We start from the raw sequence: 25,785 nt of genomic DNA on the forward strand, positions 1-25,785 counted from the left end.
ACTGAAACTTTCATACCTTTGGCAACCTCAAATAATAACACATAACGCCAATGAACAAACCAACCAACCAACCCTGACCTGCTTTTTCTGTACACTCAACAGCACATTTGTTCAGTTAATTTTTGTGACTCTCCCTTATATAATGACTAATTTTCAGGCAGATTGATTCCCTGGTGAGTTGTTGCACATTGTGCAGCCATAAAAGCACTAGTGACAGTCAAAGAAGGTGACAGGAACAGTAGGCTGGTGTTAGGGCAGAAGCCAAAAGGAGTTTTGGCAGCAACTAGGTGTATGTCAAATTAAAGTGACCAAGCAACTACGGCTTCAAAAGTATTGACTCAGCATGAACAAAATGTGCTGTCAAAACACGACGTGTCAGAACTGAGCCCATCAGATCTATTTTACTTGATGACTATACATAGAATTACAGGTCAGGAGAAACACAGGAGATCCCAGGGGAGGAAAAAAACCTTTGCTAATTAACTTACAGTGTGGAAAGAAGAGTATTCTTACCCAGAAAACAGAGCAAAACGCACATGAGCTCTTCTCTCTCTCTCTCCCCCTCATAATCCTTCTCACCACTTAAAAATGAAGGTTCATTTAAAAATGGTTAAAGGTGCATTCGCTGTAGGTTTGAGAGCCACAACATTTGCAAAAAGAGGCAATATTGCTTTAAATCCCTCCCAGCCGACAATCACTTGGCATCCAAAGGCTAGGTAGAAACTTGGCAACCACACAGGATTTCTACAATATTTGCAACATAAAATGAAACAAACAAACAAAAAAGAATACCCCTTTCAAGTACTAGACAGTAAACAGGCCTTGCACTCCCACTCCCCTTTCCTCATTAATATTCAACAGTTTAAAATAAAGATGTACCAAAAAACCTCCAGGGAATCCAGGGAATTCATTAAGTCTTCAGTATTTCAGTTCAGCAGTCTCTGATTTCCAATCAGCTGAAACTGGAAAGTCATTACTTCAGCTGCAGCCCAGGTCAGAGGAAAGACTAATCTCACACTGACAAAGCTGCCAGATTTCAGGTTCAGGATGAATGCAGGAATGGGTTTGGAATTATAAGGGGCTAAGGAGAATGCAGTATCTTAATTAAGGAAAAGCAAACAACCTGTCCCCAGCAAACAAGGACATACACTCAGCTAGCATAAATCAGCGCTTCTTAGTAGAAGCAGCCACTAGATCCACACAATATGAAAACTCTAAATAGCATGGCAAAAAAAATGATCACATTTCCTTTTCTTGTACGTATACGTGGATTTGACACTTTGTTTTGAGAGATGATCAATAGATAAATTTTACATATCCTTCACACCTACCACCCCAAACCAACCACAAATACCTAGCTATCATCTCAATACAAACAGATACTGCCAAGACTATTCCAGAAGCAACACTAGCACAGTTCATACTACAGAACTCCCCCCCTGAACAAAAGCCCACATCTTTCCTGCACAAAGTGAGAGGAAATTGTTGCCACTTAGGGAAACTCCATGGGAAGAGTGTGCAGAGACAATATCCTGCTTGATGAATCCTGAGCGCCAGAAGCACAGCTTCTAAAAATGGTCACAGATTTGCACGGCAGCTCCGTCTCTGTTGCTGTATCCACTGACCATATCCCTGCTCCTTTCACTGCCTGCCTAATAAATCCCTTTATACGCTCACGAAGCCAGCTGCTCCCAGAGCACCCCATCTACCAGAACTGCTGCTCCTCTTGCAACTTTGGCTGTACAAAAACAGTAGAAGACAAGCATATCTTTGTAGCAGGGGTTTTTTTGTTTGTTTGGGGGTTGGGGTTTTGTTTCTTTGGTTGGTTTGGTTTTTTTTTAAAATAATCAGAGCTCAACCACCCAGGGTGTAGGTAAACTTCAACGTGACGATACTTTCTTTTTTGAAGATGCCACAGAAATTATAAATTGCAGCCTGCTACTCGGTAAAAGCTGCATTTCCCTGAATTCTGCAGTGAGCCAGCCAGCCAGAAGTTCTACCCAAATGAAGAGAGATCACAATCAGATAAAATGAAACTGAAGACTGTTCAAAAACGTCATCTTGAGTAGGTGATGTTACTGCAGCTTATGGACATTTTGTCTTCCCTTGTCAGAAAAGCTGGCTTGCTAATTTATGGGCAGAGTGGGAAAAGCAGAGGGATACAGACAGACACAGAATACTTAAAACAGGACTCAGAATGGAGACAAAGCTCCCCTTTCACCTCCTGCTGCTATTTACCATCTGGGATCCTGAAAAGGGGGTGATGGGTAGTTTTGTGATAGGTTTGGCAAGGGGCAGGACATTTAGGATTTTCTATGTGTAACGAGGTCATGTGTCAGCGCCTTCGCAGCACATGGGAACACTACCCAAAAGAAGGTTCAACAAAAGGGTTGCCCTTGCTGAACTGGAAAGAAATTCTATTAAAAAATATCCTGGCGCCAACACAGGATCTTAATAAGATTAATAAATTTGAAGAAAGTGCCTCCAGAACCTAGCTTGGAAGAGCACAGAAAAAATGAAGGAATGAACACATCCAATTAAAAGGTGGATGTTATTTATTATTACATTTTTAGAAGCGGTATGATATTTAAAAGTAAAATGTGAATTCTGAATCACAGCATTTACACTTTCATTTGGAAACCAAACAGGTCAGTTGACTCCATGCATTTTGTTAACTTTTGCCTTCTTGATCCCCTTACACTGCGAGTAGGAAGACCTCGACAGGATAATATAAAATGTACTGCAACTCTGTGGAAAGGAAGAAGTACTTCGTATCACGGTATTCCCTGACAATTTCACTAATAGTTGGGGTTGGGGTGGTGGAGATACAGCAAGGACTGAAATCTTAAGTGTAAGAAGTGTAGTACTTTTTTCTTTCTTTCTAACATAGCTTTGGTTCACAAAAGCAATTTACAAAAGCAGTTGTATGAAATGAGGAGTTCAGGTTTAGAAATGTTTCTTCTGTTTTCAGAAGAATTACTGATAGGGTGAATTTCCCATCATATGGTGCTACAGTAAATCTTCCAACAGGATCCTTTAATCACAGGACCTTAAGGAAACAGGAGCATCCTAGCCCTTTGCCCAGACTGGATGTCTGCTGACTAAAGTGATTCTAACAACACTGCTACTGCAGACTGTAATCTGTGCGTTAAAGTGATTTTAAATCTATACTCTACAAGATGCACAATGCGAGATTCACTAGAACTAACGCAGTACTTTCTTATCCATGTGTCTCAAACTCCTGGTTAGTAGAAACCCCATTTTCAAGTCCAAAAGCTTTAAACTGGGGATGTCACTACTACACCATCAACTATACAGCGAAGTTAAAGGCAGCTTGTGCATTGTGGAAGACACATGAGCAAAATTTCTAACTGTACTGCTGGAAAAATCAAAAAAGTTATGTTAGCTCCTAAAGAACAGATCCTCTGAAACAATCACTGGATAATACCTGTAAATCTGTGGTGCAGTGGACTACAAGTGAAAATGTTGTTCTTGTTCCTCCCCAGCCTTTCCTCCATGTATGTACATGTACACGTGCACCAATCGAAAACTGGAGCCAACAAGCAGTAAAAGGAATCACAATCAGCATATTGCTATGAGACACAAACAGATGGACACTTTCAGTCCATCAGAGAACGGCTCTTCAATGTATCAGAGTTCACGATGGCTCGGTCCTGCAGCAGCAGAGTCAGGCTACGACAAAAACCCTTCTACCATCCAACCACGCTACCTGTCGCCCTTAGGAGCCACTGCTGAAGCCGAGGAGCACCACGGGTACTCCCGAGCGTTTCTCTGAGTAAACCCTGCTCAACATCCTGCCACCCAGCACCCTTCTTCCCTGACCTCCCACATGTTCCCATTGTGCCACCCTCAAATTGCAGAAACGATCAGTGGTTGACCATAATGAGAATGGGGTCCTTTAACGAACCACGGGATCACTGACTGCATGCTACCATTGCCCCAAGGAGCAAGCTTTGCTTCCGCTTAATAACACCAGATTATCATATTTAACGTCAGCATACAACCTACACAGGCCATCCAGGCTCTTAAACCCCTTCACTTACAACCTGACTACTGCCTAGAGATACCTTCCAAGTCAGAGGAGGCAGCTGTTATATAAAGTGCAACATTTAAAATAGTGCAGCTGGGAGGTCAGGGGAAACTCTTTGTACCAGAACAGCACCTTCCAAACCAAAAGCTGCATTACAGCACGGTGCTTCACAGCTAGATATCCTGCAGACCTTCCACCAGTTATCACTCCTGTTTCTTCGTGTGCATGTATAGCGGCATCCTGGTATTTGGCAACTTCAGGAAAGGAGGTGGGGAGCGAAGAAGAGAAACACCTACAGGCTAAGTGCATGAAGTTAGCCAGGTTCTTCTCTAGAGACAGTACGCCTCAATGAGAACAGATGATAAACTTTGGTTTGCAGTTCGTATCTGGCTTTGATATATCTGCCATCATAGGGATAAATACTATTTGTTGATGAAAATGGGTATCAAAACAGCAGAACTGAACCCAGATATACTAAAAATTGCAATGTGCCAGGATGCTAGACCATCCTCTGTGCTGAGCCAGAGGAAGGGAGGGTCACATACCTGTATCTGTCCTGGGATACATTCAAATGTGATTTGGGGTTATTAAGGGAGCAATTTATAGAAATTAATCTAGTTTCCTCTGTGTCCTATGTTTTTGCCTTAATTCTACCATTCCCAGAGATTCTCACTCTGGGGGGCAGGTAGAGTGGGGAATTAAGGAGGGGAAGGCAGGAAGAGAAGAACCAACAAAACTAGCTGGAGTCTCAGATGGTCCTGGGCCAGACTATGGGGAGATCCACTTAAACTCAACAGTATTTTTCTTGTGATGTCACAATTTAAAAAACATACTGGGCCTTTTGAACAAAGTATTTTCTCAGAAATAGTCCTCTTGCTTCGGTTATCAGTTCAAGAATACAACCATCAATATCAAACTGAGAAGTAATAAAATATGAAGCAACAGCAATCAATAATCTGACTTACAGTCTTGATGTATATACAAGTCATATGAATGGTGATACAGTAATGGGTGATACCACATCATTCCATAGCACATTTTCTCACCCTTAATGTTTTAAGAAACCAAACACGAGGCCACAAGACAGCACCATCCTGATATATAAATCAGAATGGCAGGGATGGCCTTCCAAATATCACAGAATTAAATGGTGCCACTCTCACACGCTCAGGTATTCCAGAGAAGATGTGAAATAAAAAACCACCACATTTTGCACCAGCACAGAAGTATTCTTGTTTGTATTGAGTTACTTGCATCACTGCAACCCCACTGACACAGCAACTACTGACAGTCTGCAGTGGTGTAGAAACGCAACTTGTCCAGACAGAATGTGGAATAAAAGCACCCATTTAGTATCATGCATGGCAACCATATTAGGCAGTTACACAGATACTACTATATTGGTGTCATCTAGCTACAAAGGACAACAAATAAATAGCCTTTCACTCCAAATTTTAAGTACAAAAATCCTTAATTTTTTTCTTTTTTTTTTTTAAATGCATTGTTTTACTCTGAGACAATAAACAGTTTTGCTTCGTCCCCACAGTTTTGAGAAGAGCTTTATAAATAGAGGGGGACACACACACACAGAAGTAGTACAAAGGTCAAACGCACTGGGCAATACTCAGTATTTGAAAATGTTACACAAAAAGAAAAAAAAAATAATCACAGTTTTGATAGTTCTGTGGGAAAAAAAACTTAGCAAATTTGCAACAAAACTGTTAAGTAATTAAGGCAAGACACTTCACACATGAACTTAAACTGCTAATTAAATCCCCCCTGCTTAATTGACTAGATTTGCATATCATTCAGTGAGGAATGGGAATGGCTTGGGCATCACACAAGCACTTCCTTGTGCAGAAGGCAGCTAAGTAAAATAAGTTAAGGGTAGTAAGAAAAAGCAATGGCTGTTTCTGAATGAAACAGAATTTTCAACTGAGATTTTCAACATTTTTTTGTTAAGAACATCAGAACAAAACTGATTCCAATCAGTTAATATTCCAATAGCAGCGTTCAGAACCCCAGCAAATATTTTATAACCATCCTAACTATTCCCCTACTTTAACCTGTGATCACTACTGTCCACTCATATATACACCTCTTTCTCACTCTCAAAAATTGGTTTATGTCCAAGAGAGAATCCATTTCTGCTTAAAAAACCCCGAATACCTCCATTTCAATAACTGTAGGAGGAAAAGTATCAATGTCTGCCCATTTCTGCCACTAAACTTAGCATGAATTTAAAGGAAGGTTTGAGAAAACTTTCAGACCTGTAGCAGGAAAAAACCCCTTTTGGCTGTAAGAGCAACTAGAGTCAAGGAAAACATGCAATTATCTGCCAGCTACATTGTTCATAAATGACCCAAAGTGTGCAGGATTGAAACTAGTCTGTCAAAAGCCCTGCTCCAAGGGTGTTAAAATTATGATTTTTTTTATCTAAGTGGATATGGATTCAGAGTCAAGAACACAACCTCCCCACAACATAAAATGGCCTCATTGTTTCAGGCTGGTTAACAGACGCAGGCAGACACTACAGCAAAAGTTCATACCTACCCACATTTGGAAGGTTACCACTGCAGAAATGATGCTAACACACTTCCCTTTTCAAAAGATGAGATTCTATAGCATTTGAAAATGCTGTGCAGGAAAATGAGTTCAGCATACAAACCAGAAATCTGCTAGGCCTGCAGTAGAGTACTTCCTTCTATCTCAAACGCTGTACTGATGCGAGAGAGATACTCTGGGTGTTGAAAAGTGTTGTTATTATTACATTATCAACTTCTATCATTTCTGATCTTCTAAATTAGAAAAATAAAAACAATATGAAAGACATCTATTTATCTCGAGGCAAAAGGATTTTATATACAGCCACCGACAAAACCATCAGAACACTTCTGATGCCTGGGGTTGCACCATTACTAAAACAGGATTATGTGAGATCGCCATCAAGTTTACTACTTGTAAACTATCCTGAAATGAAAGGCCAGTGCTATGAGTTGTTCCTTTTAATAACCTGCTTTCTCAAGTGTAGCTTCTTATACCAATAGTCCAAGAACAAACTTTATAATCTAGCAACAGTCCCTGTTTATTCCAGAAATGGAAACACTCACAATCTCACAAACAGCAACAGGAATGGCCACAGGGTGAGCCTCATACTGCTCCTGCTGAGATAGATGATGCTGATACCACTGCCACACTAGCAGCTACAACAGAGACGCTGCAGCCTTAGGCCAGTACAACGCTCTGCTTTAGTATTTGCTTTGACAAATAAGGCTGAGTAATAAAATGGGGGGGGGTGGTGGTTTACATCCGCATTAAACAGGATTTAACACTAATCATTATTATGATATCTTTAATGAGACAAATACAAGCAAGGGTTTGGGGTTTTTTTTTGTTTGACTGGTCGGTTTTTTTACCGTAAACTATTTTTTAATTGATCTCCTGCTGACCTGACCAGGAAGGGGAACGAGGACTGCAGACAACTGAGCAAAGCACAGTTATCCTCCATACTTTCCCATGTTACAGAAACCTCCCCATCTGATTCTTGATGAACAATCACTGAGGCAAAAAAAAGAAAATTTTCAACACAGGACTCCTCATTTGTTGCACAGATTTTACTGCTCCCAGCTGAAGCAACATTATGTTAAGATTGGAGAAGCTACTTTTTTTCTTTTGCTAGATCACTTATTAGGCCAAGCAGGAGAAACTTAACTGCAGACAAATTACTTGCAGCTAATACTGACCTGAGCAACTGAAGAATCAGGGCCATTTTTACATTCAAATCTCAGAAAGAAAAGTGTAGATTGTAACAATGTATCACACTGAGCTCATGACTGTTGTGGAAGTTGGTATCACATCAGTTGATAGCACATTCCATACACAGGTATTGATAAGGAGATTTTTTTTTACCTCAGCTTGTATCTTAAAAAAAAAATTCCATCCTTTATCTCATTTTTAAAAGGTTCTGCAAGTCTTTCAAACATTAATATTCTCCCTAACAAAGCCAGCAGCTGCTCTGCCAGTCTGTGACATGGATGGTTTTGTTAAAAGGTTTTCATGTGGTTTTTTTTTTTTTTTCAGTTCAGTGTGCTTTGCATATGAAACAGGACAGTTCCCCACCCTCCACCCCCATTCCCTCCTAATCCAGAAGGGACCTTACTTCCTCCCTCTCAAACAAGCAGCTCATTCAGCAAAAGGGAAATCCCAAAATGCACTTGGGCAAGAAGCCTACAGAAGGAGCTTGGAAAAAAAAAGAAAACAAACACAACACAAACCAACAAACCAAAAAACAAAAACACCCCCATCCCCGAAAAAAGTCACCAGTCGGTCCAAAAGAGCAGGAAGAGGAGCAGCTGAGACAGTAATTATAAACTTACTTCTGCAAACTACTACTTTAGGACATGGATCTGCCGTGCCAGCCATTTAAAAAGTTTTTCCAGGGTAGCAATTCAGTTTTGGGCCTACAGTAATATAACCCACAGAACTGCAGTTCTCCCCTGCCAAAACAGAAGTTACAGAAAGCCAGTTTGGAGAATCTTTTACATGATTACTGAGGTAGATTTAGCGGGGTGAATTTGGAGCAACTCAATTTTTATTTCACAATTACAATCTAAAGCAAAATTTGCTTCCATTTTTAAAATGAAAACAAAAATCAAGCAACCTTTTCTTAAGAAATTTGTTTGAAACAGGATCCATGTGTCTCCATATTTCTCTTCCCTGAAACCTTGTGCTCATTTTGTGACATCAAAACCGTCTACAGCAATTAATTCTGATGTCACAGGGGATTCTGATTTTGACTGAGGGAGTAAAAAAGTTCAAAAGGGAGGGGGGGCCTAATTAATAAAAGAGGGGTTTTTTTTTAAAAAAAAACCCACAAAAATAATACAGCAACTTCAGTGTAAGGGTTTTCACATCTGTCAAGATGGGATCCAGCTGCTCTTTAAGGAGAATATTAATGAACATCCCTCTTAGAAAGAAATAGATGAAGTTTAGCATGAATCTACTGAAATGACATCCAGTTATAATAAAACTGCAACAATAAATTAGTCCAGCTAATAAGGGCAAACTTGATAAATTTTTAGAAACCCAAATTATAAATTTGCATGTAAATTTGCAAGAGTAGAATTTAAATATAGAAGCAGACTTCTGAAAAGATAACCTCTGATCAAATCCCATTAATTACTCTAGATTTTCACTTGTAAAATCTCAGCAGAATTTGACCCTCAAATTATAACCAGTGAGGAAAAACCAGCTGCATTCAGAAGCTATGACAAGTGATTTCCACTCTAAGACACTTTTTGATAAACTTGGACCAGGTCCATTGACTTCACTGGAGTCAAACCACAGAGCAAAACAACCACAGAGTTCGATCTTCCCTGAATTAAGGCAAGGCATCAGGTCCAACAACGACTATACTTCAGGGTCTTTTTCAAAGAAGCTCCTATTTCTTCCTTTTGAATCAGTTCCTGGCATAGTTTGCATGACAGCACAACTACGCTAATGTCAAGTGGATTATTCTTACTGCATACCAGGCAAAATAAACTGATTAAAGACACTCAAGGTCTAGACCACAGAGTCATTTAAAATATTCTCTCTCTTCTATAATGCTAAAAGTTAAACCTCATCTACACAACTATAAATACATAAATATAACTCTACACATTAAGGCAATTCAGTAATGTAACACAAGTGATGGGTGTTTACACCATACTCAACGATACCAGGGGAAGATATTCCTGCTGTTAACTTCCCACATACCGTCCCCTCCGTTTTGTTAGTATAGCTTCTCCTATAGCTACACTTGAACCCATAAAGCTCTACAAACAAAACCAAAATCTAGTGAAACAAAGAGGACACTGCAATTTTTTCTTAGCAATTTCTGTGTCATTGACTCATTTTGGTTTTTAAACACTGGACTGTCCTCTATTCATAGAATTAGAAGCTGCTGTCAGAAAAAAACTGACTTGGTTGTGCAGCACAGCGTGGAAACTACAGGTGGGGCAATAATCCATAGGCTGCTATTACTCGTAATCTGGTCGACATGTGAAACCACATCTCACACTTCAGCTCCTTCCACTCTTCCAGAGTAGTATGCATGTGTCGCGTAACTGGGAAAAAGATATGTAACATTTTTCATCCTGAGCACTGAACTGCTAAACTCAAAATAAAGCGAAGCGTGACGATCTGTACAAATGCAAATGTCCCAAATGCCAAGACTAACATTTCTAAAACCTAATTCAACTCTTTCATTTCTTAGCTGCAGGCCGTTTACTGCCACTCCTTTTTTCCACCCAAACAAAAGACGAAAGGGATGACTCAAAGCAACTTGAATTTCAAGCTAAAGCCACAAAGCACTGAATGCCTGATCTTTAATATTAAACAGGTGTGCAGATGATATTCATTCAAGCCTCATCACAGCTAGGTTAATTGTTAAAAAAACTGCAAAAAGACCAAATTTACTTAAAAGACACATGGATAAGTTAATGCTATAAATAATGATGCAAGTCGTATGGTAAATACAAGCAAATAGTAGTTACAGCACTGCCAACACCTCTATTCCTTTTTCCCTTTAAATCACCCATTTTTCTATTTGTAGTCACACAATTTATATAATAAAATTATACAATAATTTAAAATATAAAAATTATATGCTAATATATAGGGGTTTTTTTCCTTCAGAATTTAGTACTATTACACATACAATCTTTGCTCGAAAATCAACAGGGCTAAAGAAGGATCAATGAACCCACTATAAAAAAGATTTTCACATAAATATATTTCTAGAAATTAAGTTTTTAGAAAAGGAACTCCTAATTTGGGATGCTGTGAGGGCCAAGGCCTTTGAACAGTAGTTGTGCACATCCACTGAACAGTATAACGGAGCACTTCACACCACTTCACCACTTACATCCCTATCTACTGCTGAACATGCTCCAAAGATTATTTGCCCTCACCGGTTTTGCAAAAAACTACACTGTTGTGGGAAGAAAAAAAAAAAAAAAAAAAAAGGCAAAAAGCCAAACAAAACTAAATCTTTGGGTATATTAGTGCAGGGACTCATTGTATGGCATGTTTCTTGTTAGTGAATGGGAACAAAGAAATACCAATAACGGACCTGATGCTGCAGTCTGTACCCTTTTGAATCTGATTTACTTCTCACAGCAGCTCTGCACTGCTCTAAATACATTTATTTCAAAGGAATATTTCTAAATCATACCAGCATGGGTGAGATAATTCACACCCACTGAATAAACTGAAACTGCTAGTGGGGAGTTAAGAATGGTGAAGTCTTTTTTTTTTTTCTTCCTTGAATGACACTCCATTATCTTTCAACTCATAAGTTTTTCAACTGTGGAATGATGGTACTTTAGAAAAGCATGCTTAACATATAATTTCATGAGAAATTCTTAATAACAAAAGTGTAAATCTGAACTCTATTACATCAACGAAGGTTACTGAAATCAGACCACATTGTAGCCTTAATATTGTCTATTTTCTGCCTTTCTAGCCCATTACTCTGTATAAAAGCTATAAAACTTATTTTACTGGTATAAATATGTAACCCTGAGCAAGCTTGTGGATTTTTGGTTTGGTCCGGGGTTTGTTTTTTTTTTTTCCCCCCCAAAGGTGCTTGTCAAAAAATATAGGACCTAGAGAAATTAAATAATTACAGAGGGTTTTTTAATTATTTTAAGTAATTCACTGCTTCTAATTGGTGCTACTACAATCTGTTTTAGTAAGCAGCAGGATCTCCGTGTAACCTGTATTTTTTAATACTCAGCAGGATTAATTTTGTTAACTAGATCCTGAGAACAGCACCTACAAGCATTACATACGCAGTCCAAGATACGCAGCACTCCAGTATTACATAATAATAGAAAGAAAATTATTGTCATGATCCCATTTCTGCCATGTGAACTGCATGGACAGCTCTTGAGATGCGTGCCGCCCCCCCACTGTTGGGGGTTGTGCTGCCAGATTTCGGACTGCACGATACAGTCACACAAATAACCTCATGCAGAAGTTCACATTTAAGCAAGAAGTTACTTTGGCCTCTTCAAGTTCAATAAACGCACTTGACTGCAGTAGCTTTTTTCTGTATTAAAGAGACACAAACCAGTTTAATTTTGCTGAAAAGCAGCCAGGAAGTTTCTACTAAATGGTCAAAGATTACTAAGAGCAGCATTACTGAAATATTTTAGACTCTTTCTTCACTGACAGAATTGGGAAGCCTCACTGTCATTATCTTCTGTTTAATGGTAATAAAGGCAACAACTTCTTATAGAAGGAGAAAATCTAAAGACTGAAAGAAAACAGGTGGTACTATTGGTGATTTTAACAGTACCACTGGCACATAACACCAAAAATCCAGCTTGAGTACCTGGCTGACTCTACCTGGGCATGAAGAATCAGAGCCTGTAACACAGGTAATGTAGGAAGTGGAGGCAGTAGGGGACTTCAGAAAAATGCAGGATATGACAGTGAAAAGATATGAAATGGTTTTTCTTCCAACCCTAACAGATGTTGTCCAATTAAGGATGCAAATAAATCACCCTCTGCATTGCGAGTCAGAAAACATATACATAAAAGCTTTCTAAATACATTTCAGTTTAAACTTGCATAATTCTCCCAGTGGAGAAATCATCTTCAACTTATGTAATCCTTAGAAAGAGACATTATTACACACAATTCTGTGCCACTAAGAAACAAGGAAGACACATCTCTAGAAAAGAGGTGCACCCACACACAATTAATTATATGGGTGTGGAGGGAACAGAGGGGAAAAGCTGTAACAGGGACGCAAAGACCAGAGTCTCCTGTTTCCACAGAGACTGATCTGTAACCAAGCGCAAGGGGCTGCTCCCCTTTCACCAGCCAGAACTGTCTGTTATACTTAACCCAGACTTCCGAACACTTGATATCCTGTCTGCTATTTCAATGCCCTTACTCAATGTTTCAGACAGACATTACACAAACTGGCTGGTGAAAAGGGTTGAGAAACCAAGAAGCAATCCAAGTCAATGACCTTATTCTATAAAACGATACCATTGACTGAACAGAGGATGAAGAACAAAGCACAGGGGTACATGTCTTCTGAATGTATCTCTGAAATCTTCCACAGGAAAAGACAAGCACTAGGCTGTATCTTATTTTGTTAATGTTGCTGCTGCCTTTTAATTCTTAAAGCCTAAGCAATTCTTGTGCTTCCTGCAACCGATTCTCATACCAAAACAGAAACAGCTTCAATTTAAAAAAAAAAAAAAAAAAAAAGCAAACCAGAAAACCAAACATAAAAGTCACATTTTCTCCAAAGCATGTGCAAAGGTAACTGTACATAAATCAATAAACAACAAAGCCAGAGACCAAGTTATTGATTAGCTCCTTTGCTGTTTATCTCCAGTATACAGAATGATGCTGCAATTTTTACATACACACAGAATCTCTTTCCTCATGTACGTTTTCCCTGACTTTTTAAATAAGACTGTTAAAACACGTAAAGACTATTTAACATGAGTAAGGGTGGCAGGACCTGTCTCATTTAACAGAACATACGACTGTGCAGCTTATCAGGCTGCTTTAATATGCATTCCCTGCTTGGAGAAGCCCAATTTTATGTGATAGCAACCAAACCATAGATGGAGCCAACGATAAGAGCTCCACACATGGGAATTCCCATTGGCTTCCAGCAGAGCTCTGTCCATGAAACACTGACAGGATCAGAGCTTGAATTTGTATCAGTGTTTTTGTTACCTCATCCGACCAAAAGTCCAAGCAAAATAATTAGCTCAGTGCAGAGGGGCCAATCTCTACCAGCCAGCAGGCTTGCCCAATACCAGCAATACGCACACTGGGAGAACTGCCCCTGCACCTGATACAATTCTGAGGCCAAGTTTATGGTCCTTGAACTTGCATCAGAAAAAAAGGCTGACCCTTATCCCAACTTTAGACGTATTTCCTTGTCAGTAAAAAAATAAGATGAAAAAAATAACTGACAAATCCTAAATAGAGGAAGAACCTTAAAACCTGGCCTTGCTTGTAGCGACCAGCAGACAAAATGCTTTCAGTCTGAAGCCAGGTCCCAGTTGCAGAAACTATCGCCCCATTCAGTAAGATCCATCAGGATCAGAACACCATCGAAGGGCTCTGAAACCAACACCTCGTTAATGAGCAAAATGAAAATACTGCAGTAGCAAAACTACAGGTTTCGCTCTCAGCTCTGGCACAGTCCTGTAAATGCCAGGTGAGGCCACAAACTTCATGAAGCTACTCTGCCTCAACACCGATATATTCTGGTGCAGAATCTGTCCCTTTATTCTGGACTCCAAGTACTGCCAGTCAACACACAGGAAGAAGTCCGATACATGTACCAGTCTTCTGTGGTTTGTGGGTGAACTGGTTCCAATTACTAAGACAGCTGATTGTTTGAGCGACAACTGTAGAACTAGCCCCAAACCTTCAAATTAACCTCATACATTCCAGAAGATATGGGAACAGGTGATTTTAGTAATAATCTGAATTTGAATCTCTACACTGACAATGAAATATAAAAGACATACAAGACTGCACAAGGTGTAAATGAGGAAGGTAAGGGACCAGAGCACATCTTTTCAGAGCAAACTTGCTTCTCTGATTATTTTCCAAGAACATATACTGACTGTATTAGAGACTGAGAGAGTGGAATAGCATTTTAAAAAGTAGTGCAGATTTACTAACGTGTATTACCCAGATTCAGAAAACATATGCAAACAAATTAGGTATTATCCAATGAAATGTATCATTAACACACATACTATAATTGACAAATTTAAAACAAACCATACTATATTACATTTTATAGTAATACTTCCTGTACGTGAAGGTCAAGTTGAATTAAGTGCTCTATGGTCACTCAGCTAAAATAGATTAGCCTAGTAATTGACAGTATTCTATCGATAAGAGTCTCTACAATTCAGTCAAAGTTACTTTTGACTAAGGTCTAATTTCTTTCCAAGAATCCCCTGTTGGATTTAGCGTAACAGTTCCATGACAGTTCCCTCTAAATAAGAGTTACAGTGTCAAGTTCAAAGTTCACTGTCTTTTTTAGAAAAAACACGAGAACTACAAAATTTTCTGGGTCCAAGTACTGCTCGCATTGAGACACAATTCTTTGTGCAATGGCAAAGCAGTCTGGCCAGCTAAGCCAGCAATGTGAGTTCCAATCATCAGTTATCACCAGTAACAGACAGCCGGCCCACTCCTTACTGTAGTTGGTACCATTCAGACCCCTCAACTTTGGCAAAATAACTTTGCCAATAGTTGAAAATAACAAGAGTTTTCAATAAGAACGGACAATGCATCTCTTTAGATATCCAAATCTTGCTTGGGCTCAACCACCTAGATGTAGCACCAAAGTTCCCCCTGTTCTAGCAGTGTTGAGAATCAAGGAAGGTGTAGATAAGGTATGAGTGGCTGCCAGAATTTTAACCACTGCGTTGTCTAGACATGCTCTGAGCAGCCTCATACAGACGCCTCCAGATGCTTTTACAACACTGATCTAAACGCGCCTCTCAGCAAGTGAAAACACACCCTCATCGGTCAGTCAGCTCAAGCTAGTGATAACCATGTTCATATCCTGGCAGAGAGACCAGGTGTCAGGCTCCTAACACATCCAAAAAACTGTGTTTACATGCATCTTCAAAGCATGCTACTGTTTGGGCAGAACATACGCCCAGGCCCAAAACCACAGAAATGGAGAGGCAAGCGAGACAGCCCAGACAATGAAGGGAGAGGCAGATGTTTAAATATTTCAGGCAGTGATTTTCAAAAGAAGACGTTGCATGTAATTCCCTCCCTAATTCAGGAGGACTGAACTCAGGAACTATTCTGGGGCAGCAGAGAGCCATAGTTGACTCAACATCATTAGATCATTATTTGCAGCATATTCTTTGTCTAACACACATGCACGTACCTGCTTCTTTGTTCTCGATCTACAACATCTATAAAACCGTTCGCACGCTTGGGGAAAAAAATGCTGATGTCTGCTTAAACACTGACATCTCCTCAGGTACATGGGATTTTGTTTAAGCGTGGTGTTGTTTTTGAAGTTCAACTTTTAAGTTGCAAAAGGATTCTGAACTAAACTACTGCCTCAAGGCTTCCAGATTTTTGTTTTAGGGACTTCAAAATTTCTACTGGAGAATCTCTAATATAATTCTTGAACATCAGGTAAGAGGACAAATTACTTCATTGCTCCATGGAAAAAACAATTGAACCCTCAGCTCTTCGGCAAAATTTTCCAAGAGTACTTATTAAGCCAGTTTGTACCAACAAGAATAAATCCAGCCAGCAGTCTGAAAACCAGTGAATAAAGTCAGAACCTCTCTGCTATACCTACCATAGGATATATACTATTAACAAATAAACAAGGTTACTACTGCTAGGAGACAGGACTTTAGGATACAGAAAGATATGCATTCTAGCTCTACTACTGCAGCATTTCAGGTGTACCCACAGCAACCACTGTGCAGCACCTAAAAGTCCACAGCTACCCTACACCTCGGTCCATTCTGCGTTATTTCACTTCCAGCAAGTTTTGTTCTCTGATTTGGCTGCACACTTGACCTGGCTAAACCCTACTCCAGCTGAGAAAGCTGCATGTTGTGGCAGCACCGGGTTGGTAGGCATTGTGAAATAAAGTGGGAGGCCTTATGTGCTCATTTGTGTGTCAGTACCCAGAATGCTGCTTCTAGCTTCCAGCTACTTCATAGAAGTGCTGCTGGGACTCGAACCGTGGGAACACTGCAGTGCTAGCGTGTGTGGGTGTGTTCACACGTGTGCAAGGAGAGCTCTCTTATTCTCTTAGGGTCTGATCACACACTGTTTTGCTGAACGTACAGATGTCTGGCACACAGGTAGGAAATATGAAAGCACTGTCAAAACGTTGCTTGGTTCAATATTTAAAAAAGAAAAAAAAGGGTTCAGAAGGGACGGAGTTGAACCCACCCTCCTTTACTGGAAATAGCAACCAACAAAGCCTTCAGGCCTGCTTTTTGAACTAATTCAATCACAGCGGAGGCATACTGCTGTTCAGAAAGCAGGGAGCTGTCTGTCACACAGAAGTGGAAAGAGAGCATGAGAGACACACCAAGGCCATATCTATACCGGCAAGTGAACACTCAACATGCACCAGCTGCTGAGCTCAAGAAAAAGGCTTTGGCACTGATGACAGATTTCTAGGACCCTGTTTTGCAACGCTGTCAGGTTATTCACATTTTAGATTTCTAGAAATACCCCAGAATGTCATGGCTGTGCTCCATGTCAGTAATGGTGGATGAAATGAGAGACAGGTAGGGAAACAGGACACCCACTCAAGTAAAAGCTGTGTTGGTGCATGGAGACTCTGAAAGACCAGAGAGAAAACAAAGCAGAAAAAAACCCCTGCATGAGCATGTGAGAAGGTGGAAAACCCAGTGAAGGATGCAAAGTGTCCTGGAGAAGTTATCATATGGCTCAAGAAAAGAAAGTGCTCTGGGCAGTGGCAGGAAAGTGAAGGAGCTTATGGGAGGTCAATCACTCATCCAAGGATCAATAGAGAGGATACAAAATAATAAATTTTAGAAGAGGGTAAGGAAAGCGGCTGAGACCTCTATGCTCCTGCTCTAGCAGGGGCTGCAGCTGTCACAACGCCCTCCGGTTTTTGGTTAAGACCCTTTGCTGACTTCATACAGATCTGGACGAAAGCATCTTCTGCAAGTGGCAAACCAGGCAACATGCATCTTGTTCAACCAACCAGGGCAACTGAGAGACAGTATATCTGCATCTGTGTATCCATCTCCCGATATAGATGAATAGATGTGCACAATAGATACTTGGTGCACATAGAAATACATGTTGGGAATGAAGTATCTCAGTAAAGCTATGCCTTGTAGCAATGCTTTAAAACCACACCAAGGAAAAAAGGGGAGGGGAAAAAAAAAAAAAAAAAAAAAAAGAGACAGGAAAAAAAGGCAGTTTTGCCAGTACGCTGAATCTGCAACAGGGGCTTGTGCCAACCCAGCTCCTCCATTTAAGTCAAACCCTTAAAAGGCAGAGTTGTGCTGGCAGAAAGCTACGTACCTCACCACATGAACCTCATGAAGACACACAAAAAGGTCAAAAAAACTCACTGCTTCTTCAACAGCCATAAGAATGGTCACATGTATCCCATGCTACCAACATACCAACAGAGCCCCAGGGAAAACACAACTCACAAAGCAATGTGTACACACACATAAATGGAGAAACTGATAAAAAGCCCATTCTTGAAAGTAGAAGACCGAGTATCTGACACAGCAGATTATGGCACACACCACACACAAACACCTCTGTATAAAATAGAACAAAGCAATGCAGAGATCTACATCAAAAAGGAAGACCACCACAAAGACACATATGCTTCACCCTTTCATCCACAGAGACAGACAGACACAGAGCCCAACAGACACACAAAACCCACACAGACTGACAGTAATTAACACAAACACACAGACGCAGACATGGGACCATTCTTTCATTTCCTTACTAGGCATCTAAACTTTACTCCAATGTTACTTGCCCCTGGCCACAGCTTACCAATCTTAGAGCCTGATTAAATCTCTCCGTAATTATCTGCACACACTGCTACAACACAAATGACCTTAGCATATGATATCCGTTGGCTAAGCCCAATGGAAAAAGACTTCAGAAAAAGGAAGGATAAGCGTACAAAACTCTGCCAGCACTGTCAGGGCCTCCTCAAGACTGCACCAGATTAATAGGAGAGCCCTGAAGACAGCTCAAAAGCCTTGAAACTTAAGCCCAGTTTTGCATAGGATGTATGATAAAGCATTCTTTTTACCCTACTCCATCATCTGAGCACACACCACTCTCTTCTTCCCCATCAAACTCCTTGCCACCTCCCAAATGAACCCATGCAGGACTTAACATTTTACGGTGACAGGTTTTTGGCAAAATTTTCTGAGAAATAGATGGCCACAATTTCCTTACATAATTTTGGGCGTCCACTATTAGGGATCGTGAATTCACTCTGCAAGAAGTGCTGCGCTGCGTGCCGATTTTGGAGGCTGGGGGAAGGGTGCCTGCCATGTTCCGAACTAGGACCTGTTAAACGGTCACCAAAAGAATCAGGCAAAGCCAAGACTTGGTAATCTTTTCCCGTTCTCTCCCTGCAACCTCACCTGGGGTGTTGGATAAATCGTACAACTGAACAGAATGCCGTAAAAGTCTTGTAAGAAAAGGAAAGCACACCTCTACTAACACTCATTTTAATTAAACTCTGGAAATGACCAAGCTAGGGACACAGTACCTTTGAGGAGCAAGAACGTAGAGATTTCTTAATTTTGCTTCCCAAACGAAGCACACCCTAGAAAATTCACTTCCCAACGCGAAAAATGCCTCCACTTTCAGAGCCGTATTCTCCTCTCAGAGACATTCATATACATCTACCCCACCATTCCATCTTAGCACATGACTGACGGAGAATAGACAAGCCATTAAAAACACATCCACCTCCAACCACGGAGATAATGTGGCTCATTACAGCCTAGCTTTGTCACAGCGGTTCTGACACTCCAGCGGGAGGAAAAGGAGGGGCGAGGACAAGGATTGAAACGGGGGCTAAGCACCGGACCAGGAGAGAAACTGGAACTTGAACGAGTGAGACTCTACTCCTTAATCTAAAAACGCAGTCAAACGGGTTAACTAGGCCTCTGAGGGTGGCTGTAGGAACGGCTGCATTGTTTGCGCAGGATATTTTAAAAATCCTGGGTTTTGGTTGGGTATTTTTATTGCTTTTTTTATAAATAAAAGCTCTTATTTAAGTCTGAGTGTGCTTCTGCCCCTTTAAACAGGTGTTTGGTAAGTTAATGAAGAATTTTACTGAACATTCTCAGTGGGCTTTAAATGTTGCTTCTCTTTATGAGGTTTGTGTCATTGCCCGTCCACTCCAGACACATAAAACCACAGAAAAGTTCGTAAATCTCTAGCAGATGAGGCAGAATCCAACCAACAAACCTGCAGTATAAAACTCAGTAAGCAAGAGTTTGCTTTAACCTTATACTGGGGGCAGGGCGGGGGGGTGAAGACAGGAAGCGAATTGCTCATCCCACAGCCAGTTGCCCCCTCGCCAGCTAGCCAGACATCCCGGTGTCTGCAGGCGAGTCCTCAAGGCCTGGTGGCACCGCTGCCCATTGATCAGGACCGGTGCCAGATGCCAAGGCTGCCTCCCACGCACACACCGGGGATTCTGGGATCTAAAGGCAGCTCAGACTGAAAGAAAAACAAAAGACACCTAAAAAAATGTGCTTTAGCTGTCTGGCTCAGCACGGCATGGCATACCTTAAGGGGCTGCTGCAGCTGGCCCTAGACAGATTCATTTACTGAATGTATACAGAATCCATCATACAAAAGCCTGGCTGGTGGGGAGATTCAGACTCCACAGGGATACTCTAAAAGCAGGGACTTCTCCATTCCCGTTCCACACACTTAATCTGAACACCAGTAACCTGCATTACTGTCAGGATTTTTTCTTTGCAGCCACATTTTATTTCAGCACAAGCATTTAAACAATTTAGCCCGCACCTCCATCCCTGGCGGCACACGGTTGAACAGAAAATTGTATATATTTGCGTCTGGAGCGATCAGTAACTTATTTTTTTCTGCCTTCTTCCTTGTCTTGACCCCTAACTGAAGCTCTGTAAGACCCGAAATCACATACTTCCTGCTGAAGTCTGGAGTAGCATGATGGCTTTCAAAGATCAGGTTCCATGTATACTAAGAGATGCAAGCACACATATATAATTTAAACAAACTCCAACTACCGTGTTCAGAACATAACCAGAGAAAAAAAGGTGCCATCTCAAACACTGCTCGTCTACATTAACACACACGTGGTGAGAATTAAGAACACGATTAGATTGCTAAATGAGTCAAAGGGAAAGCAGCTGGTAACAAATTGGGTGTATCAACGAATGTTACCGAAATTATAGAAAATTCCTTTTCTCTTTCTTCCCCCACCCCCTTTAAAATTAAAGGCATCACTTACCCTGGGGGCTTTCCTCTTGTATTTGTTGTTATAGTCAAATTTTTCTTTCATTTCATCTAAGAGCTGGCCCAGTCTAGCTTTCTCCTCTTTCCCAGTGTAATCCTGGCTGAGGAGGATATAGGATCTCCAGTTTGCAGAGTCAAAGCCCCAGTGGCAAGTCCTGTTTTCCAGCGATTTATGAGAGTGGACCACAAATTTGTGAGGTGGGTACATCAGCCTGCAGTCCAAGCACTGGATGCAGGCTGCGCTGGGGTTACTGTAAAGCTCTGGCACCAGGAGTCCCTTACACTTCCCAAAGCACTCATGATACACCTTGAAGCTCTTCTCTGTAAGCTCCAGCTCAATCGTGCTAGAGAATTCCTTCTTGCAGTGGGGAGGATAGGTGCCACCATAAAGCAAGGCGTTACAAAGCCTCTCAGCATCAGTTTTAGTGATGAGCCCGCAGGAAGGAGCGGAGAAGGGCAGGATGCCCATGACTTTGAGGATTTCCAGCTGGTCAGCAGTGCATCTGGAGCAGTAAATATGTAGCTCATCACACACCGAATTAATCTGCTGCAGGGAGAAGTCCCTGAGCACCGAGTTCAGGATCTGGGGCAAGCAAAGCCGCTTTTCTCCACCCACCACGAAGCAGGAGATGGTTTCCCCTTCCAGGATGGTCTCGCACCTCTCTGTGGATCTGTCCGAGGGCATGAAGAAGGGACCAGGCATTACCGGAGGCGGCTGGATGGGGGGCAGATGCAGTACAGGTTCTGCTGGGTCTTTGCCATTGTCTTTCTTGTACATCTCCTGTGCCCATCGTGCTGAGAAAGCAGCAGGGCCACCCAGGGAGCTCATAGAGCTCAGATGAAACTGTTCCAAGGTCTTCTGCAGTCCTGGATGAGGCTGGAAGCTGCTTCTACTTACAGTCTCCATTTTTTAGTTTCTATTCCCAAAACAAACAACAAAAATCCCCAGTTATCTTCCACCCTGGTACAAATCCACTTAAGGGATTTTTTTTTAAGAAAAAAATTACGAACAAAATAAAACAACCCACCCTTGTTTTTTTCTCCTTCCCACTCAGGTTTAACAATCCACTAACGAATAGGAAATAAATCCTTTTGTATGCGTGTCTCTCTCTTCTTTCTTTTCTCTTGGTTCGTTACAATTTCAAAACCTCCAAGTCTCCAAGCTGCCCCGATGGAGCAGAGAGTCACGGCAAAAAGAGGTCTTCATCCGAGCACTCACCCCCTCAGCCAACCCCCCAGGCAAACCAATCCCGCCTCCCACACCTCCACCACACACACACACTCACTCACACACACACACGCCACCCACAGAAATACAAAAAGTCTGTGCCACGCTCCCAGCACCACGGGCTCAAATATGTTCTGGCGGCTGCTGCTTCTCTGCAGTAATCACCCTTCTGTCCATATCCACCGAAAGGAAGGCGCGGGGGAGGAAAGTAAAAAGCAGGAGGAGGAAGAAAGCTTGGGCTGTGGAAGGGAACAACGCAGAAGAAAAGGAAAAGGCCCAAATCTCTGGCACTTCCAAAACGGCGCGGGGGCTTCGGACGGGCAACGAGCAGGCTCCCTTCCCCCTCGTGGTCCCTCAGCTTGATCTGGGAGGACTCCTCGTCTCTCGCTTCGCCTTTCTTCCCTTATTCCTCTCGGTCTTCTCGGCGTGCCGTGGGGAGCCGCGGTAACAGAGCGCACATCCTCCCAGCTCCTCTTTCCACCGGAGACTGAGAGTGCCTGAGAGCTGAGCTAATGCAGGCTGGCTCAGCCTCCCTCACTCCTCCTCCTCCTCCTCCTCCTTCTCCTCCTCCTCCTCCTCCCCCCCTCTGTTTGTTGGTGTCTGCCTCAGTCATTGAATCCCAGCCAAGAATGTGACCAACTCCCCAGGCCGGGCTCTTCCAGGAACAGCGCCCGCCTCCCCCCTCCGCTCCGCGCTCAGCTTCTGCACCGGCGGGCACGCGGCACGGCCCCGGGCGGCGGCGCCGGGGAGGGCGGGCGGGTAAACTGCTGGGTTCACAGACCGCCGCGCCGCCGAGGAGGGGCGGTAGGGCGAGGGCTTTTTCGCCGCTTCGCTGGCTGGGCAGCGGTAAAAAAGGGAACGAGAGAAAACGCGGCTGCCACGCGCACCAAGTGCCAGCACGCCACCAAAGAAAAAAAAAAAAATCACCCAACAAACCCACAAACCTGTCCGTCGCAAAACCTGCTTACAACGCTTAAGTTCAACTTTGAGCACACGCCCCTCTCTAGGAGCAGAAATCGCAGGCGTACAAACACAATTTCTGGCCGAAAGCAGCGCGCCCCGCGGGAGGCACGACGTGGCGAGCCGCGCACCGCACTGACCCCGCGCTGCGCGCCCACGCGTGCCCCGCTCCCGACACACGTGTCACACGCGACGCTTTACACGTGGAAGGAGCGTGAGGCACAGCCGCCACACAACTAACCCAAGCCCTCACTGAAGTAACGAGTCGGATTCGGCCAAGAAACCCGCGCGGTTTCCGCACAGGCGGGCGGCTCCGCGCCTCTGCCCCAACCCCGGCGGGTGGCCGAGGCCGGCGGGCCCAGGCGCCGCGCGCCACCGCCGGCCCAGAGGCGAGCGCCCTCTACCGAGCGAGGCGCGGCCGCGGGCCCGGCCCCGCGCGCGCCCCAGCGGCGGGAAGCGCGGAGCGGCCGCGAGCCTGTGGGGATCTTCTGGTTCCCGCCGGGAACGAGGTGCGCTCTAGTCTCCCTTCATATCAGATCTCAAAGACGAAAAAATGGGGCTTCTCCCTTTTTTTTTCCCCCCATGGGCTGCACAGCTAGAATTCTAAAAAATATTCCAAGTTCTCGAATTCTAAAAAATTAAGTGCAAACGTAAGAAACAAGATGAAAAGGTTACCACACCTGTTACCTCCAAACTCTTGTCAGCTGTGGGTGCCAAAAAAAAAAGGCTGGAGAGCAGTTCTACACCAACACAGCTGTTAAAATATCGTTTGTAATGCAATAGTGACTTTAAGCACTGTTCATAGGATAGAATCTGGCCACACCGAGTGACGCAGAAATTGAGCATTCGAAGAGTCTCCTCTGAAAGCTTACCATAAAAGCATTACATATAAAAGCAAAAAAAAAATTACCTATAAAGGCAGAAAAAACAGGTAGATCAGGACAAAAGAGAAGGAACAAGTAGACAAATATCCAAACACTGTTTAAAAGAGCAAGCAGAAAACAAGAAGTTACGATTTACTCAGCATCAGTGTAATGGGGCAGGGAATGCAGCAAGCTCTCATCTTTGTATTTTTACCCATTCAGAGTAAAAGAAAGAGGTGCCACAGAGTTGCAAAAGAGCTTTGATCTTGCAACTGAATCGGCATTTCTCCAGAGAGGAACCCACTCTCGCGTACCCAACTTAGACATTAAGCCCTAAAGTTACGGGGGAGCTCAGAGAAGGCAAGAACCAAACATATTGGTCCAAGTCGTCAGTTGTGTCTTCGCGTGCTGAGAGAAGAAACTTGGAGAATCTTTACCAAACTGCTTTATTATAGAAAGCCATTGATGGCAAGATGTACCCTTTGAGGTTCTATGTATACAATGCATTGCACATGGATTTAGTGATCCACGAGTGGAATTGTTAGATATTACGGCAATACCAAGGTCTAAAGGTATGATCTAACAATCTAGGCCATGCAGTCCTTGTTGATTCCTGATGCTAAAGAGGTTACCACATTAAGAAGAAGCAGGGCTAGGAACATTCTTCACTGAGTAACAGGTATCTAGAAGGTTTTAGTTAAGAATTATTTTCAATAATATGCTTCATAAACTACGTATGGTACCTTTTGATAATAGTTAGGACATCTATGACATTCCACCCGTTACATCATTTCAAAACCAAAGGGTGTGCTTTATTAAAAATAAAACTCTTCCCACCTTTCAGCCTCATCTTAGAAAAGTGCCAACTATGACAAGGGAGACGTGCCAGATGCACAGCGAAGTCCATTAGGGATAGGGCAGTCGAACTGACTGTCACGGAAGGTACTCAGATCTGATGGTGAACAGCAGCAGAATAACTCCCTAGATGGATTTAGGCCAGTTTCAGTCATTTTTTTTTTAACTCACTAAAATATAAATAGATATACTCAAGATATACTCAAACATCATGTATGGAGCACCTGATTCTTTTAAAGAACAAAACTAAAGCTTGCAGGAAGTTTGGATAGCAGTGGAGAAGCTTCTTAGCTCTGGAAGCTGGGTTTTTTTTTTTTGCACTCCCTCTCCTTTACCCCTTAGAAAGAAAGGACAGAAGTAACTGCAGTTCATTTTGAGAGAGGTGCCATTTTCCCTTCCAAATGACTCTTTTATGCAAGTAAATCACTGGATCATGCAACAGATTGTTTATGGGTGGAATCCATAAACAGAATTCCTGAAGCAGAGGGGACTACCAAAAAGACAGGAAGGATGGTCTTGTGGTTAAGACAGAAAACTCAGGACATCTGGGGTCTATTCCCAGATCTCCCACAGACTTCCTGTTGCCTTGGGCAAGTTGTTTAGTCTCTCTGCCTCAGTTTCTGTATCTGCAATATCCAGATGGTGACCAATTAGAGTGGCAGCTTCTGAACCTCAGTTCACGATGGGACAGAAACCAATTTTCAACTTCTGCAGTAACAATACAGTAAAACTTCAATTTCTTTATATCCCACAGACTCTGCAGA

The 25,785-nt window shown here is 42.3% G+C and overlaps 1 protein-coding gene across 2 annotated transcripts in view; it reads right to left on the minus strand.

The window, feature by feature from the left end:
- The window catches only part of SKI (SKI proto-oncogene), a 141,304-nt gene that overhangs the window by 96,155 nt on the left and 19,364 nt on the right, over positions 1-25,785 (minus strand). The window contains exons 1-2 of one of the 2 annotated variants that reach the window (XM_074848465.1): positions 22,144-22,839; positions 21,111-22,032 (exon numbers count right to left, since the gene is read on the minus strand). In XM_074848465.1, the coding sequence (XP_074704566.1) occupies positions 21,111-22,022 (912 nt within the window). In that variant the 5' untranslated portion in view covers positions 22,023-22,032; positions 22,144-22,839. Of the gene's footprint in view, positions 1-21,110; positions 22,033-22,143; positions 22,840-25,785 lie in introns of those variants that run through there. The other variant, XM_074848466.1, reaches the window with a different exon arrangement.

This window comes from Strix aluco, chromosome 22, assembly GCF_031877795.1.
Source record: "Strix aluco isolate bStrAlu1 chromosome 22, bStrAlu1.hap1, whole genome shotgun sequence".
In the NCBI taxonomy this organism is placed as follows: Eukaryota; Metazoa; Chordata; class Aves; order Strigiformes; family Strigidae; genus Strix; species Strix aluco.